A 17,190-nucleotide genomic window follows, 5' to 3' on the forward strand; every position below is an offset into this window, starting at 1 on the left:
AAAGTGTTGCAGTTCATCCTTATTAGCTTTTCATAACCAATAATATATAAAACTGTCTCCATTCGGTTTGTGAAACTGGATGATCCTTATTCGTATGTGGTGTGTGTGTGCATTTGTGTGAAACTTTTCAGCTGTTGTTTTTCAGGCTGGCTTTCCTCCTCCCAGCTGTTCATTTTATGACTGTTACTTTATTCTATTTCCTCAAAACCACATTCAGAGAACTGACAGATATAACTGTTCTTTCTGAACTCATTAGCATTAGAGGTACATAGTGAAGAAGTGTAGGTGGACAAGTAGAATTATTTGTTTCTGTTTTTTTGTTGGTGACGTTTTTTGTCTGATAATTTAGTGCTAGTGTCCTATCAGGTGTTGGCTCACAATTGGACTTGTCCTTGTTGGTTCTACCTGGGGATTTTTTGATATACTAGAAGGGATCTGACATGAAGGAAATCAGAATTAGGATTTTTTTTTTTTTGGTTTAAGGGTTGGCTTTTCTTGACTGAATTACAAATAGGAAATGTTAGGGTAAAAAGTTTTTTTTCCTCCCGTGCCACTTTGATTATAGAACAGTCATCTTTAATCTGTATAAAACCTTTCTTTGGTCCATTTTCTCTGTTCTCGTTCCCACCCACTGTTCTTTTTCTCATAGTCTGTCAAACTATTCTGAAGAACAGGGTACTTGCCTGTGTGTCACTTTTCAGGACATCCTATTAAGCGTTTTTTTTTTTTTTTTTTCCAGCCTTCAGAAAAATCTTGGCTAAGAAAGCTGTACATTAAATTTCTTCACATTTAGATCCTTCCTACCTTCTCTTTATCTTATAACTGCAAAGGTATCCCTGAAGGCTCTTACCCTTTAATTCTTCTAATATTCCAAAATAATCTTGCCTTGCCTTTTATTCTCTTACTTTATCCTGTTGTATTATATTCCACATAGCCTATATTCCCAGGCACACCCTCTCCATAGCCTCCATTTCCAGGCACACCCTCTTAAGCCATGTCACACATATCTCACTGCTTAGTTGGGGACTGTCTACACTGAAATATATAAACTAACTGTTAAGTGACTTACTCTGACAGCATGGCCTCTTACTAGTCACTTAGAGGGGAAACTGGGCTAGTGACAATCTTTACTAACCTCCTAGCTTATAACCCCTTCTAGTGCTATCATTTATTCTTCACATACTGATTGAGCATGTAGTGAGGGCTAGATGCTTAGGGATATCTTTGAGAAATTCATATTTTTTAGGGGTTCATTTTATTTTCCTGTATTGAAAGTAACTTGATCACAAGAATTGAGAAAAAAAGGCAAGGCTGTACCTCAGGCACAAGTAAAAGTTAGAAGTGTAAAACCCTTAGGAGAAAACATGAGTGGAAATCTCTCTGAGTGTTTGATGACAACTGCTACCCTGGAACATCATTCGTTTGGTAGGCAGCAAGCACTGAGATGTGATAGACGATCCCGGCCATGCTGAGCTGTTAAGGTGGAGGTAAGGTGGATGAAGGAGGGGAGTATTTATGTGTATTATGTAATTTAACAGTCAAGCAGACAGTCAGCATTCTTTGGTTGTCTACTAAATGCCTGGCCCAGGACCATGAGATGCTTTCTGTACCTTCTCATATAATTCTAACAACATCTGCAGACATCTGTGTTATTATTTCCATTTTATATGTGAAGAAACAGAGTCTCAGAAAAGCTAATAATTTCGCCCAAGTTGCCAGGGAGCAGGCTTCTGCTTTTTGAACTATAATATTATGTCCCTTTACAGTTTCTTTTTCATTCACGATTTCGGTAAGGGGAATTCTGTGGCTACTGAAGTGTTTGGTAAATTATAACATAAATTTTCAGCAGTTAAGTAAAGCAGACGTCAGAAATTTGGCATATTAAAAAAGGCTTTATTGGAACAATAGAGAAAATGAGCAAAATCGAAAGTTAGTTCCCTGAAAAGATCAGCGAAATTGAAAAACCTGTAGCTAGCCTGGCCAAGAAAACAGAGAAAAGACACAAATTACTAAATCAGTACTGAAAAAGGGAATGTTACTATTGACCTTGTAGAAATAAACAAGGTGATAAGGGAATACTACAAACCATTGTATGACAATAAGTCATATAACCTAGGTGAAATGCATACATTCCTAGGAAAGCACAAGAAGAAATAGAAGATCTGAGTAAACCTATTACAACTAAAGAGATTGAGTTAATAATCAAAAAACTTCCCTCTATAAACATGGCTTCACTAGTGAAATCTAAAAAAAATTTGAAGAAGAATAAACACCAATCTTTCACAAACTCTTCCAAAAGATAGAAGAGGGGAAACCAGTTCCTAACTCTTTTTTTGAGCCATTATTACCTGATACCAAAATTAAAGACATATCAAGAAAAGCAAACTAGATCAATATTCCTTATGACTATAAATAGAAAAAAAAAAATCTTCAACAAAATAGTAGCAATCCAAATCCAATAGCAGGTAAAAAATGTTATTCACTATAATCAACTGGCATTTATCCCAGAAATGCAACGTTGGTTCATCATATAAAACTCCAGCAATATAATACACCATATTAAACAGAATAAAGGAAAAATAGCTATATAATCATCTCAATAGATGAAGAAAAAGCACTAGACAAAATCCAACACCCTTTCATTATAAAAAAATTTCAACAACCTAAATGTAGAAGGGAGATTCTTCTGTTAGAGAGCATCTTTGAAGAACACATAGCTAATATCCTATTTAATAGTGATTGACAGAAAATTTTTTCTCTAAGATTGGGAACAAGACAAGGATGCATGCTCTTGCCAATTCTATTCAACATTGTACTGGAAATTCTAGCCAGGACAATTAGACAAGAAAATGAAATAAAAGGCATCCTAATTGGAAATAAAGAAGGAAAACTCTCTGTGTACAGATGACATGATCTTTTATATAGAAAACCATAAAAAAATCCACCCAAAAATCTGTTATAGCTAATAAGTTAATTCAGCAACTTTGCAAGATATAGTATCAATATACAGATATCAATTGGATTTTAAGCAATTGCAACTTGAAAATGAAATTGAACAATACAATTTACAATAGTAACAAAAAGAGTAAAATACTTTGAAAATTATTTAACCAAAGAGATGAGCGACCTAATTTCCTTCAACTACAAACCATCGTTGAAGGAAATTAGAGAGAGAGAGAGAGACAGACAGACAGACAGATAGACCGACAGACACTAAGTATAGGGATTGGCTCACATAATTGTGGAGGCCAGGAAATTCTACAGTCTTCCTTCCATTTGCAAGACAGAAAACAAAGAAAGCTGGATGTGTAATTCAGTTTGAGTCTAAAGGCCTGAGAACTGAGGGGTCCGCTGGTTTTAAATACTGAAGGTTTGAGAACCAGGAGTTCCAATGTCCCAGGGCAGGAGAAGATGGATGTCCCAGTTCAAAGAGAGAGAAAGAATTCACCCTCCTTCTGCCTTTTCTATTTAGATCCTCAGCCATTTGGATGATACCCACCCATATCGGTGAGGACGGATCTTTACTCAGTCCACCAAATCATCAGAAGCATCCTCATAGACATACCCAAAGATAACGTTTTACCAGCTATTCAGGCATCCCTCAACCCAGTCAAGTTCACACATGAAGTAAACTATCACAGCAAGGATGTGGAGAAATTGGAACCCTCATATGTTGCCAGTGGGAATGTAAAATTGTACAACTGCTATGGAAAAGTTTTTAGTTTTCGGAGTTAAACAGAGTCACCAGAGGACCCAGAAATTCTACTCTTAGGTATATATTCAATAAGATAGAAAACATATGTTGACATGAAAATTTGTGCACAAAGGTTCATAGCCGCATTTTTCATAATAGCCAAAATGTTAAAATAGTCCAAACGTTTATCACCTAATGAATGGATAAACAAAATATGGTATATCCATACAATGAAATATTATCCAGCAATAAAAAGGAATGAATTACTGATACATGCTGCAGCATGCATGAATCTTGAAAATATGATAAGTGAAGAAAGCCAGTCACAAAAGGCCACATATTACATATTCTGCTTTTATGAAATATTCAGAATAGGCAAATCCATAGAGACGGAAAGCAGATTAGTTGTTGTCAGGAGCAGAGGAAAGGGAAGAATGAGGAGTAACTGTTAACCAGTGCAGTGTTTTTTGGGGGGTGATGAAAATATTCTGAAATTAGGTAGTACACAACCTATATCTATACTAAAAACCAATGAATTGTAAACTCTAAAAGGGTGAATTTATATGGTGTGAATTATATCTTAGTTTGAAAAAATGGCTTTATTAGAAGATTCTTATTGTCAGGATAACTTTAAGTAAATAAAGAATATAAATCACATCTTTCAGGAGAACTTAGCCACATGGCTACTCCTAGTTCCAAGAATAGAACCCAGCTACGACTCTGTCACTGTGGAGGAAGGGGGTGATAGGTTTTTGTAGACAGCTAGCAACCTCCATCACAGAGGCAAAGCTGGAATTAGAACCTTAGGTCTTGGCGTTCTGGTCCAATTTCTTTTTACCATACCATCTGTTTCTCTAAGGAGACTGATTTCATAAGTGTAATCAGGCAAGCTGCTGAAAATAGGCATATTTTTGAAACTAAAATAAGATTTGTCTGCTAACAATGGACTGAGTAACCTTGGAAATGACTAAGCATTTATCCTTCTAATATGTAAAGATTGCCCTCTTTAGGAAAGTGGGCATGAGTGTATAAATATAGGTACAATTTTTAAAGGTTGAAAGAGGTGATTCTAGAGATATTCCAGAGGACTAAGATTGTACAACATTTTTTTTTTGAGAAGGATAGCGGGCAATGGCTTTCTGTATTTTTATGAACAAATGTGTCATTCATGAGTCCTGACGGGCACCCACTGGTTTGGGTAAACGCAGATCCATGTCGTTGGCTTGGTGCCATCTGTCTATGGCATGGCCTGCACCATGCAGAGCCAGGAGCACTCAGGAGTCTCAGTTACCCGCCGTCACACTAAGTTCAGTGTGATAGGCTGCTAGTTAGAGCTTGCCTTGTGCTCTTTTCCTTTCATTGCTGGCAAGGGTTAGGAGTTCTGCTTGCATTTTAAAAATTTTAAGATTAAAAAATTTACAGGATTATTCATATTTACCTCTTAAGCCAGAAAAGATAAATTACAGTGAGGAACTTGTTGGAATAGATATACTGAAATAAATATATCTTGCAGGTAGTTCTGAAAGTTGGAATAGTTTGGGGATTAAAAACTCAAATGTTTATAGGGAACAGGCAGGTGATTTAAATAGATGAGAGTATGATTATTGGTAGTCGTGGCAAAATGGAATGTGGAGGCCCTGACTTAAGATGTTAAACAATGACAACATAAACAAAAAACAAAGAACGCCCGCTATGTGGCCCAGTTGAAACCTGCGTGGGGCTGAGTTCAGCATGAAGGCCACCAGTTTATGGCAAACTCTTGACTGGTTTATAGTATAGTCATATGCGATCAAAACTTTGAAACTTATGATATATTATCACCAAAAGAAGCAATACAAGAAGCGAAGAAATTAATGGAGCAAACTGTTCTTAACTCTTGTATTAAAAAAAACCCCCAAAACCATTGAAATGCCTAATAATTGAAGAATGATTAATCAAATATGATATAACTATGTAACCACTCAAAGCACAGAGAGATATAGAAAGTGCCAGTTCATGGAAATATACATATGTGAAAATAAAGTGAGAGTAGAACACAAAATTATAAATACATATGTTGTAATGTATGTTAACAAAGACTGGAAAAGAATTTAAGGTGATGTAAATAGACGTTCATCAGATTTTTTTTTTTTTCCTGAAAAAAAGCTTAAATTCACCATGAAGAAAAAGAAAATGCACCAGTAATGTATCGAGTTGTCCTCTGGACTGGATCTAAAGAAGCATGTGTGACTATTTCCTACTCTGTTATGTGTTAGTATTTTGGCCTTACCTCAGAATTCTTATTTTTACTTTTTCCCTGTTCACCCTACTTTATAAATCTGGATCCAAGGAGAGCATTTCCAGTTCCAAACTTTTTGAGTTTGGGATACCCCTCCTCCCGTACACCCGTGAGTGGATGCTGAGCCAAGTTTCTGGGGGTGATGTCGAAGTGTTGTGAGTTCTTTGGCTTCTTGGGTATATGAGGAGAGGGCAGATTTTGAGAATACTTCAAGTCCTGGGAGTTCCAGAATGTGGGCCGGCACCCAGAGTGGGGCGTCTGTGGTGGTTGCCATTCGGTGCCTGAGCTCGGCCTGTGCTGGGCCAGCAGCAGCTCCTGGGCTGTCTGGGGTGACTGGAATCCCTCTTCCCCTGTTGTTAAGCATTGGCGTGACGAGGACCTCCTCAGACCTCCTCTTGTGATCCCTTTTCACACAGCCTAGAAAGCAATGGTTGATTTTTCAGGAATCTCAGGACAAGAACAGAGATTTCTGGTTGTTCTGGCCTCAGGTATGTGTGCTGCAGGGGCAAAGACTGTGGCTGGCTTGAGTTTTGTGTCCAAAGGCCAATTTAACTTCGTTAGTGGGGGTATTTATTTGGAAGCTCAGGGTGATTTAAATGAGTTCAGATTATCAACTCTTTTAAACAAACATAAAAATTACTCTGTGTGTTGATGTAAGCGAAGATTCTCTAGTGGGCATATATTGATAATCAGTGCTTCCCTTGGATCCTTTTCTACTGAAATTTTATTTCTTGACTGCTTCATCTTCACTGAACTTTCTAGAAGTTTCTTTACAACACTGATTTTGCACAATAACTCAACAAGCCTGTGAATGCTTACTCAAAGGACTTAATTTCTCTGTGCCTAGCAATCGAGGCCTAGAAGTAGATAAATATCTTTCTTCTTCAGTTTTAGTTCAGGCAGGACTGGTATTTTTATAAGGAATTTGGCCACAGATGCCAAGTCTAATTACAGATTAGCCTGACTGACAATCAAAATTCTTAGGTCTTTTTTTCTATTTCATTCCCTCTGACTCAGCGTTAGATGAAAATATTCAGACTACATCCTGTGGTCATTTCGAGTTGACACCAGTGCTGTTCTGTAGGTGAGATTCTTACTTTCTTTAGAGCGTACTTGCCTGCGGTTGTTGCTGTAGTCCCAGTGGTTCGGTTCCTGAATGAGAAGGGAATTTCTTTATCTGCTCAGAGCTAACATTATCCCTTGCTTGGAAGATTGTAATAGTTGTCTAAATGGTCTCCTTATATCCACTCTGGCCATTCTGCCTTTAGTAGTCAGACTTGTCTTATGGAAATACAAATCTGGTCACTTCATCCTTCAGCATGAAAGCTTTCTGTGATTCCAGTTGCCTTTAGGCTTTGCCCCAAAACCTTCCCAGGTCTGCCCCTTCCATCTTGCCAGCCTCTCCCCCATCACTCCCAGCTCTCTGCGCTCCACCACCTTAGCCTTGTAGTTCTTCACCTGTGCATTCACCTCTCTCTACACATTGCCCTCTCTGGCTGCAAGGTCCTGCTCTCTCTCTTCTTCTTTGAGGACAGTCCTAACCCCTCAGCTAAGCCCATTGTCTCTACTGTCCAAGCTCCTAACATTGCACACCTCTCCTTCTTAGCACTTTTCCTGTTTAAAGTTAACATTTATTTGTGTGGATCTTTGATTAGGCCTATCTTCTACACAAGCCAATAAGTTCCAAGAGGGTGGGCTGTATCTTCCTTTGCTGGGAGAAGAGCTTACCATCGCCAGCATGTAACACAGACTATAGGTGCTTATTTACATTTATTGATTGACCATGATTTCTCCTTGTATTACCCTTCTGGAATTTTATGGCTCTGCCTCATGTAAGTCATAATTTCATCTATGACTTCTTCACTAGCCAGCCTACCTCTATCTGAAGATTCTACCTTTATCAGAACTTTTCCAGCTTTATAGGTAAGCATCTGGGCTTAGTCTTCTAGTGGCCTTACGCGCATTTTTTTTTTTTTCTTTTTCTGGGAAAATCCAGGCCCTGCTCCAAAGCTGTCTTTTTCTCTGAGGAATCCTTGCAGCTCTGACCATTTCTCCAGGTTCTGCTTGCTGATTTCTCCTAATGATCTCTCATCCATGAGCCTCTCCTAACTACAACTCCAAGCTAAGGACATGTGACGTGCAGCTTCAGTAACAACAGCAATAAAAGAGGCTGATTTTTCAGTGATGATCATGATAATTAAGGGCCTTGTATGATGTTCTTTAGTGCCTCTTAAACAAGAACTAAATTCACTTGTCTCATTGCTGCAATTTGCTATCTATTCTGCTATAATGAAGAAATTGCAGTCATAAGAAATTTTACATTGTCACCAATTATGATATGAAAACAATTGCTTGACTAGAAAAAAGGAGTTAGGGATTAGATAATATCAGACTCATAATAAAGTTATTTTTCCCATAGAATTTTTTTCTAATAAAACTTAATAAAAAGGTTCATCACTGCAAAAAACTTAGTGTTTGACTACATATAGTATTTACTCCAGAACAATAGTCATTTCCTGTCATTGCCTACACTGTCATCAACAAAGAACCTTTTACATCGTTCTGTTTTCTTGATCATCCAGTGTTATAATAAATCAAACAGCAAGCCTCCAAAGCAAACCAGCTCTTATAGACAACAGCTACTCTCAAGCTAAGGGGCTAGTTCCAGATCTAGTATAATAATGGTTTATATAATGCTAATCAAATTCCCAAATTTGTCCAACTTGCTTGAAAAAAATACCCCTCAAGCCCTGTCATTTTCTCAGATCTGGACAGCCTACATCAAACAATAACACCTGTGTTTTAATGTTTCCCCACGAATCAGGTGATGCAGGCCCAGTGTGTCAAAACAGAAACTGAATTCTACCGCCGCAGTCGCAGCGAGATAGTGAACAGACAAGGGCACACCATGGGGGCACTGTACTGGCAGTTGAATGACATCTGGCAGGCTCCTTCCTGGGCCTCTCTAGGTAAGTGTTTCAGCGTTCTTTGTGTGTTAGAGAGAAAGCAATACTGTGGGGAGAGGCACTGAGAAAGAACAGAGGCAGAGGAGAGGAGGTTCGCCAGTAGCTGGTCTAGGAACCGCCTCCGCTCCCGCAACCCGCCATGAGCCCTTCCAGGGGCCTTCGAGGCAGCCTCGTTGTGAGTTCTGTGCTGCACAGAGTCACAGAGCAGGCCAAGGAAGGGGACAGATTTATGCACAGGGACCTCAGCCACGTGTCTTATGATTATTGCTTTGATTTCAATTTATTTAAGAGGAATTTCCAGGGTGAAAGGAGCATTAAGATTCCTTTCTGTTGAGGAGAATTCAGCCACATGGAAGGTTGGCCCTTCTAAGTGTTAAAATGTCACTTTCCCTGACTCCCCTTTACGTCCATAAAGTCATCTTTATTTTGCTCTATTATCTCTTGGGAGAAAGGTAATAGAGTCAGAAATCCAAGTAGGAAGATTCTAAATTGAACCAGTTCAACTAGCAACAGGCGAGGTGACTGGCCTGGCACTTACAGTTTAATTATTCTATTTTGGTACATTTAAAACATTAGGAGCAATAATAAATCTTTGACCTTTACCAGAGGTGGTTTGAAACAAAGGTCAGTTAATAATATACAGAAAAATTTTGGGTCAAAAATGAGGCAAGCTTGTAAAAGTAAAAAGGTCGTGTTTCTGGGCGAGGCTCTTACACTGGATGCAAATCCAAAGGCCGTTCACCGCAGCCTTTGACTAGTGTCAGGCCCCCTCTTGAAGGGAGCTGGGTGTTTGATCAAGTTTCCCTGGCCAAACTCTTTATCAACAGTAACGAGATAGAAGGGTATTAGATGAGAATCAGGGGTGGGCTGTGGGGAAGTAGCCTTCTGGAACACTAAACGCCCGACAAAGAGATACTGTTCAAAGACACTTGGATGCTGACCCTGGTCTCTGCCTGTGGATGAGATCGTGGACTTCTGAGGCTGACTTTGGTTCAAGAAATGGGAGAGCCCAAATTTTAAAACTTCCCTTAAATGACTGCATGCAGATTATTTGAATGACTTCTTCAGAGAGGTTGGGTAAATCCAAGTATAGGAGTCTGATGGCAGAGCAAAACTTGGTCTGTCTTCTAAACTCTTGTGGGGCCTCTGTGGACAGGGTCACCATCTCCTTATACCTGTTAGGCAAATTAGGTCCCAGGGGGAAGCTGCGACAAGTTACGCTATGTCTTCTCCTGCTTTGGACAGCCTCTTAACCTCTGTTTAATTCTCTTAATTGGCTCAATAAATCTAGTGCTTATAGTATGTGCAGGTAGGGGAGGTATATGTCACCTCTTACCATCTGAAATGGTAATTCTTGAAAGGGATCGGTAGCTACTTGGACTCTATAAGTTCTTATATATTTCTTAAAAAAAAAAAAACTAGTCTCGTTTGGAGTTATAATTTTGCAAATACAAAAATCCACTGGGCAGTTTACTTAGCTCATAAACTTAAACAGTTACAGAGCTAATGACAAAGCCAGACATCACATAATATTTTAGTTGGTTATGCAGAGTATCATGCTGGTATCCATGCTTTGTCACTGATTAGTAACTAGGGTGTTTACCAGTGAGATATTCTGCTTCATGACTGTTGTCTTGAGTGTAGTCTATGTGTAGCCTTATTCACTGGAACCACACATTTGAAATCTTTTTCCTGTAATGGATATCACACATGAGAGTACATAAGTTACTTCAGTTATGAGCCACCTTCTATTTATGAGAAAACTTTCCAAATATAAGTTCTAGTTCATTTTATAGATTTAATAGGAAAGGCCTCTCTACCCCTCCCCCATTGTTGTTGTTTTTAAGGGGAAATACTAAGAGTTGAGATTGAAATGCTGAAAGTTGAAATTTTGCAAAACCTTAAGAAATTAGTTCTATCTCAACTTTACACTGCAAATTCTGTATTCATTCTCTCTCAGAAGTTGTTTGGTGATACAGCGCTTTGTGGGGTAGGATCTTCTGTTTGAATTAGAGGCATGTGGAAATATTTTTAGTTTATGGGTTTAACATACTAGACAATGCCAATGCAACATGGCACAGAATTCGACAGGTTTTCTACAGCTTCTAGTTGTATTTGAGGAACTGTCATTAATTGCCATCAGTGTGGATGTTCTCCTCCAGTCTGAACTTGCCAGCCGTATTAGTGATAGTGATAGTGGTCATTTTGTTCCGCTCAGAGGATTTGTGCCTAGGGGAAAAGGAGACTTTGAGCTCTAAATCACTCTTACAAACGAATATTTGTAACAGGCATTCACTGCCAGTGCTACTGATTTCCTTCTTCATGTATACACAGCAAAAAGGAGTGTTGGTGCATTGAGCTTATGGAAGCAGAATGGCATGTGAGAAAGTGCTAGCTGGGAGTCAGGTCTGGGTTCAAAATACCACCTGTGGCATGAATGACTTAACTGCTTGAGCCTCTGCTTCCTCACTTGAAAAGCAGGATGTTAATGCCTGTCTCCATCAGATGTGAGGATGACATGAGGTAATGTCCAAAATGTTCAGAGCCCTCAACGAACGTGGGTTCCCATCCATGTTTTGTCTCCACCCGCCCCCACCCCCCAAACTCAGCTCCTAGAATCACAAAAGTCATACACAGGGGCCATATGGATGATGACTGGCTGTCAACCCTGCCCATCTCCTAACTTTCTTGACTATTTTTAGAGTATGGAGGAAAGTGGAAAATGCTGCATTACTTTGCTCAGCATTTCTTTGCTCCGCTGTTGCCCGTGGGTTTTGAGAATCAAGGTGTGTTTTTCGTCTATGGGGTATCGGACTTTCACTTGGATTGTAACGTGACACTCACTGTAAGTCGCTTGGATTTTTTTTTTTTCTCTTTTATGATAGAGATAATTTTAGATTATTAGTTATTTGCTTCTGTTTCTTTTGAGAAAAAGAAAAGAGAAATTAATTTGTATCAAAATATTTTTAGTGCCTATAGCAGAAAATGGGCTGTCCTTGAAGTCAGAATACCTGTATTCAGGGTAAAACTTTGCTGTTTAGTCTGTAATCTTAAACCTGATATCTTGGTGATTCAGCTTCCTCATCTGTAAAATGATACCAGCCAATCTTCTTAAAGGATTTCTGTGGGTAGTGAATATAAGAATTAGATGGAAGTGAATTATATACCATAAAGTGCCACTTAAATGAAAGTTGATTTATAATCATAAAAAGCTGGAAACAGCCTAAAATTTATAAAATGAAATTTTTAAAAATGGCATGTTAAAGTGTAAATCAGTAAAATTATTTAGAATGTATATGTAGAAAAATAAGCTTGTATTTAAAACAATGCTAGGTAAAAAGAGAGGGTAAAAACTCAAGTAGTCTTGGTTAGCTACAATTTGAAAGATGTTGAAAATCAGTCATGTTTATGGAAAAATTACAATGCCCTGGGAACTGTGCCTCCCATAGATTATTTTATGTAGTTCTCACAACAGCTTGTGAAGTTAGTACTTTTATTATTGTCATGTTACATATGAAGAAACGGCGACTTTGAGAAGTTGAGTAACTTGCTTAATTACATAACTAGTACTTGGTGGGGTTGAGGTTAAACTCAGGTTTTATAGTCTCTTAGCCACTCCTGCTATTGTGACTTTCATCGATTAGTATTACTATTATTGTCTAAAAAAAAAATAGTAACCAAGAATTTATTGTTGTTGTTGTTCTATCTTGTTTCTCTGTAGGTGAGAATCCACTCGTGGAGTTCCCTAAAGCCTTTGTGTTCTCTTGTGACCGAACATTTTGTGATAAAAGCAGGGGAGGCTGTTCGCCTCTATCAGGAGCCAGTGTCTCAACTGCTGAGATGTGGGAATTGTACTCGGCAAAGCTGTGTGGTTTCCTTTTACCTGTCAACTGACAGCAAACTTTTGAGCTCAACCAACTATCATTTCCTGTCCTCACTGAAGGAGGCCGTTGGGCTTCACAAGGCACATATCACTGTAGGTACCAGTCAGCTGGGGTCACTGTGGTGTTGTGAAGCTGTTATGCATTTAGGAAGGCACATTGCATCTTGCTTTTTGAGGAATTTCTCCTTGGAATTGAGTTTACCCAAGGCCTAGGGAATTTTGTCCCCTTGCCACCGGAAGCTAAGACCAAATAGTTTTTATTTCTAATTCATTACTTGTCAAAGTGTTTGGTTTGTGCCCTTCCTGCTGTCCCATTACTTCACCCGAGCAGGGCTGGTGCAATGCAGGGAGAGGCAGCAGGGTCATCAGCAGCTCAGTTCCGGGCTCTGTCCTGGGTGCTTTTAGTGTACCAACCCTGATGCAACATCATCATTTACAAGCGAGAAAATGAGTCTGGAGAGGCTAACAGGCTCAAGGTCCTGTAGCTGGGAAGTGCCAGAGCTCAGGAGAAGCATTCCAATTTTGAGATTTTAAGTAGAGCTTATTAATTTTTAAAATTTAGCCTATACTCTGATTTATTGCTTCAAAGTAGCTTAATCAACAGATCTCTTTATAATTGCCAGGAAAAAATGACGTGATCAGGATGCGTTATAAAAATTGTGCAGCTGGAGAATTTGGAATTGATAGTCAATTGAAAATCTTTTCTTTTTCCTCCTACACATTATGATTGAAAATATTTTTCTAGGAAGTTTCAGTCTCTATTTTTAGTGAATTTTAAATTTGTTTTACACTTTACTTCATTGAGAAGGTTTAAGTTGGAGGATTTTCTCACATTTACTTTATAAAAATTCTTAATTCTTGAATTGAAAACATATCTTCTTTTCCAAATAATAATGAAATATTCACTTAATGAAATCTAAGGTGTCTATAATAACTGATACAAAACAAATACGAAGGGTATAACATACATTTACATAGCTTCTTTCCAGAAAAGAGAAAAAAAAAATAGTAGGCAAATTTGTGGTCTCTAGACTTAGGATTTGGAAAACAATTTTTTTCTTTCCTTAACTAGGTCTTTATTACCTTGGAGTAATTGGGAGTGGGAGAGAATTGGACTCCTTTTTTGTCTTACCTCATTTGAATTTCAATGAGGCTTACCCTTTTAGAGGAAAATAATAGTAATAATAATAATAATAATAGTTAACTTTACCACAAGCTTACCAGACTAGGCTGGAAACTTGCTTTCCCTGCCTCCCGGAAGCCAGGGTTCAGGCATGAGTCCTGGGCTCTGCAGTCAGATTTACGGAGATGAGAGTTCCAATCAGAAGTCAACAAGAATGAGCAGGAGCCAGAGTCTCTTCCGGCCTTTGCCTTGGCGTGACAGTAGCTGAGGCCTCCCTGGCAGCCTTGTGGGTAGACTGGGGCCAGCTGTGTGCAGTGCATGCCTGCAACTGCTTTAGGGTCTCCAGCTGGGTGGCCGATTTGGGAAGTTGACATTTAGCTTCAAGTCTGACCCTCTGACCCTCTGAGAGCTACCTAATACACATAATATTCTTTTTTGCTTCTACCAAAAAAGTTCTTCTTGTTTGTAACTCAGCACTTGGAATGGTGATCATACAAGTGTGTAAGGCTAAAATTATATGTAGTGAAAATTTCCGTCTGAAACTCTTTATGTTACATATATCATATAATGTTAGAACTACAGTGTGGCATATTGAGGAGTCATGTTTCATGGGAAACACAAAGCTTTAATGACCAGATCATGCTCAGTCCATACTGACACTAAGAGAGGCTCGCAAACCCCCTCTAAGGCGCAGCTCAGCCTCACTCAGGACGTGTGCTGATCGGCTAATTAATGACAAGATTTAAACTACTCTGTCCTTTGCTGATATCGTGTGGGGTTCACACATGTTAAAAGTGCTTGTAATGTGACTACAGTACTATGCAATAAAAGAGAGAAAACTCTAATGCTAGAGCTTTTGCAAATGCTTGGGAGGCTACTGCCTAGATTGCAGGATCGTTTCAGAGGTGGGCACCATGGTTGTGCTCTGCGGCTGGTTCCAGATGGATCCTGAGAAAGGCATTAAATGGCCCAGCAGTTATACAAAAATGGTTGTCTTTTGATAGCCTGAGAAAAACTATAAAAGATACCGAGCTTTGAGCTTCTTGTGAAATAGTCTCTGTAATAATAGGAGACTCTGTATTTCTACACTTGGTTTTAGATTACAGTTTCATAATTTCCCACAGCCTTAAAAAACTTACCATATATTTTTTAGTATTTGACACAGTGCGGGGAATATATGACGTCAGCAGTTGCAGAACCATAGTTGTAGGAAATGCGCTCACTCCTTGTTAGGCCCACGTGAACGTTCTGAGGGGCATTGTATATAAAACAGAAAGCTCTTCCCTTATCTTTCACTTCATTTCTCTTTTTCTTTCAGGCCATCATCTCTCAGCAAGAGGATGCATTTGTGTTTGATCTGGAAACCTCAGCGGTCGCTCCCTTTGTTTGGTTGGATGTAGGGAGCATCCCGGGGAGGTTCAGTGACAATGGTTTCCTCATGACTGAGAAGAAGCGGACTATATTATTTTACCCTTGGAAGCTCACTAGCAAGAGTGAATTGGAACAATCTCTTCATGTGACTTCCCTGACTGATATTTACTGAGGGAATCCAGTAAATGGAGAATGTTAATGTGAACGTTTCTCACATGTGTAAAATTTAGTTCACATTCCATCAGATATTTGCATTGACAGAAAACAAAAGCATTGACAATATATTTATTTTTTAAAAGATTAGTTTCAAGTATATAGCACAATGGTTACACATTTATATAATTGATGAAGCGATCCCCTGGTTACTCCATACATAGCCATTACAATATTGTTGCCTATATTCCCTGTGCTGTACTCCCTGTGACTGTTTTGGATAAAGCATTTCTAAGGCACCGGCTGGAGCTGAAGGCAACCAGAGACAAGCTGAAGGAGCTGGAAACGCGACTGCTTGCTGCCATGCCGCCGATTCACCAGCGTGAAGAGCGTGTGCAGCATTCTTTCAGGGAAGGGCGTTTTCTCGGGTCTCTTCCAACGAGGCTGGGCCTAGGTATGCTGCGCTCTGTGCCAGGACTGTGTTTTAGCCTTTCCCTTCACGGGTTTGGCACCACATGCACCAGTCATCACCAACTGCCTCTCCCGACCCAAAAAAAGTCCACGCAGGTATCCCTCTCGGGGAACCATAGGAACATGACCATGGGGCTTCAGATTTGGCTCAAATAAGCTTTCCAGTGTAAAGGAGGAAGGTTTAGACTTCTTGACCCTGGCAGCAAAGTGGTATTCACTTTAGCTTGGGTTTAAATCATTTTAAATTTATATTGATTAATTATAAGAAGCTACAAAATTATTTTATTATGCATTATCATGTTTATAAAATTACATTGATGATAAAGTGAATAGGGCAAAATGTTTAGTACCAATTTGTGTAGAAATGTGTAGGAACTTTTTTGGACTGCTTTGCAACTTTTTATAAGTTTGAAATAAAAATTTATACAAATTGCATCGACAACTTGATATTTCATCTGTGGCATGTTTAATCATTCCATAAACATTCAATTATGTCCAATACTGTGCTGGGAATTAATTCCCATTTAGTTCCAGCCAAGTTTTTACTCTGCTTGATAATTTGGGAGAGTTTGAAGAATCTAGCCTAAGGTATTTGAGGGGTTTTCTCTGAGAAGAATCACGCATTTAATTATAGAATGGGCCAGTGATGAGAGTTTGGCTTTAAAATCAAAACTAATTAGGTAGCAGTCTTGGTTTTAAAACAGAAGTTTTAGGCATGGTTCAATGACTAAAAAGAAACTAAATGTAGACAATCCAGATCTCTTCTTCAGTATCTAAGAGTTTCCTCATTTTATGTATTTCAATATCTATATAATAGGCTTATGAGGGTCTGTAACTTGGTGTAACTCAGAACATTCTTACTTGATAAATATTATATCATTTTCTTGTCATGTTGAAAATCCTGTTTTATCAAATTGTTGCTGGGGGATAGGAGGACATTCTTCATAAAACTGGAGAAAATTCTATCCCAGGTGCCCTGTGGGGTAGGCTTTGAGGTTGTTGGGACAGAATTTACATCACAATTCTGCCCATAGGAGCTCTAATCTCGATCAAGTTATTTAACTTCTATGTTCTGTTTTCTTGTGGTAAAACAGGAATAATTTTATGGACCTTCTAAGTTTACTTTGAAGAATAAATAAAAAATGTTGCCGAAGGGCTCAGCCCAGTGCTGGCAGTGAGGGCTATGTAAGTGGACGCACCACCCTGGGGTGTGATTTTGTCCTAGGGACGGCAGGGCTTCTAGCCACACTT

At 38.9% G+C, this 17,190-nt stretch overlaps 1 protein-coding gene across 2 annotated transcripts in view; it reads left to right on the top strand.

The window, feature by feature from the left end:
• MANBA (mannosidase beta) overlaps positions 1–16,829 on the top strand; it is an 82,262-nt gene extending 65,433 nt beyond the window's left edge. For both annotated transcript variants that reach the window (XM_016159081.2, XM_016159082.2), the window contains 4 exons: positions 8,797–8,941; positions 11,641–11,783; positions 12,660–12,914; positions 15,263–16,829. In XM_016159081.2, the coding sequence (XP_016014567.1) occupies positions 8,797–8,941; positions 11,641–11,783; positions 12,660–12,914; positions 15,263–15,487 (768 nt within the window). In that variant the 3' untranslated portion in view covers positions 15,488–16,829. The remainder of the gene's footprint in view (positions 1–8,796; positions 8,942–11,640; positions 11,784–12,659; positions 12,915–15,262) is intronic.
• Positions 16,830–17,190: the final 361 nt, after the last annotated feature.

Source organism: Rousettus aegyptiacus, unplaced genomic scaffold, assembly GCF_014176215.1.
Source record: "Rousettus aegyptiacus isolate mRouAeg1 unplaced genomic scaffold, mRouAeg1.p scaffold_m13_p_10, whole genome shotgun sequence".
Classification (NCBI taxonomy): Eukaryota; Metazoa; Chordata; class Mammalia; order Chiroptera; family Pteropodidae; genus Rousettus; species Rousettus aegyptiacus.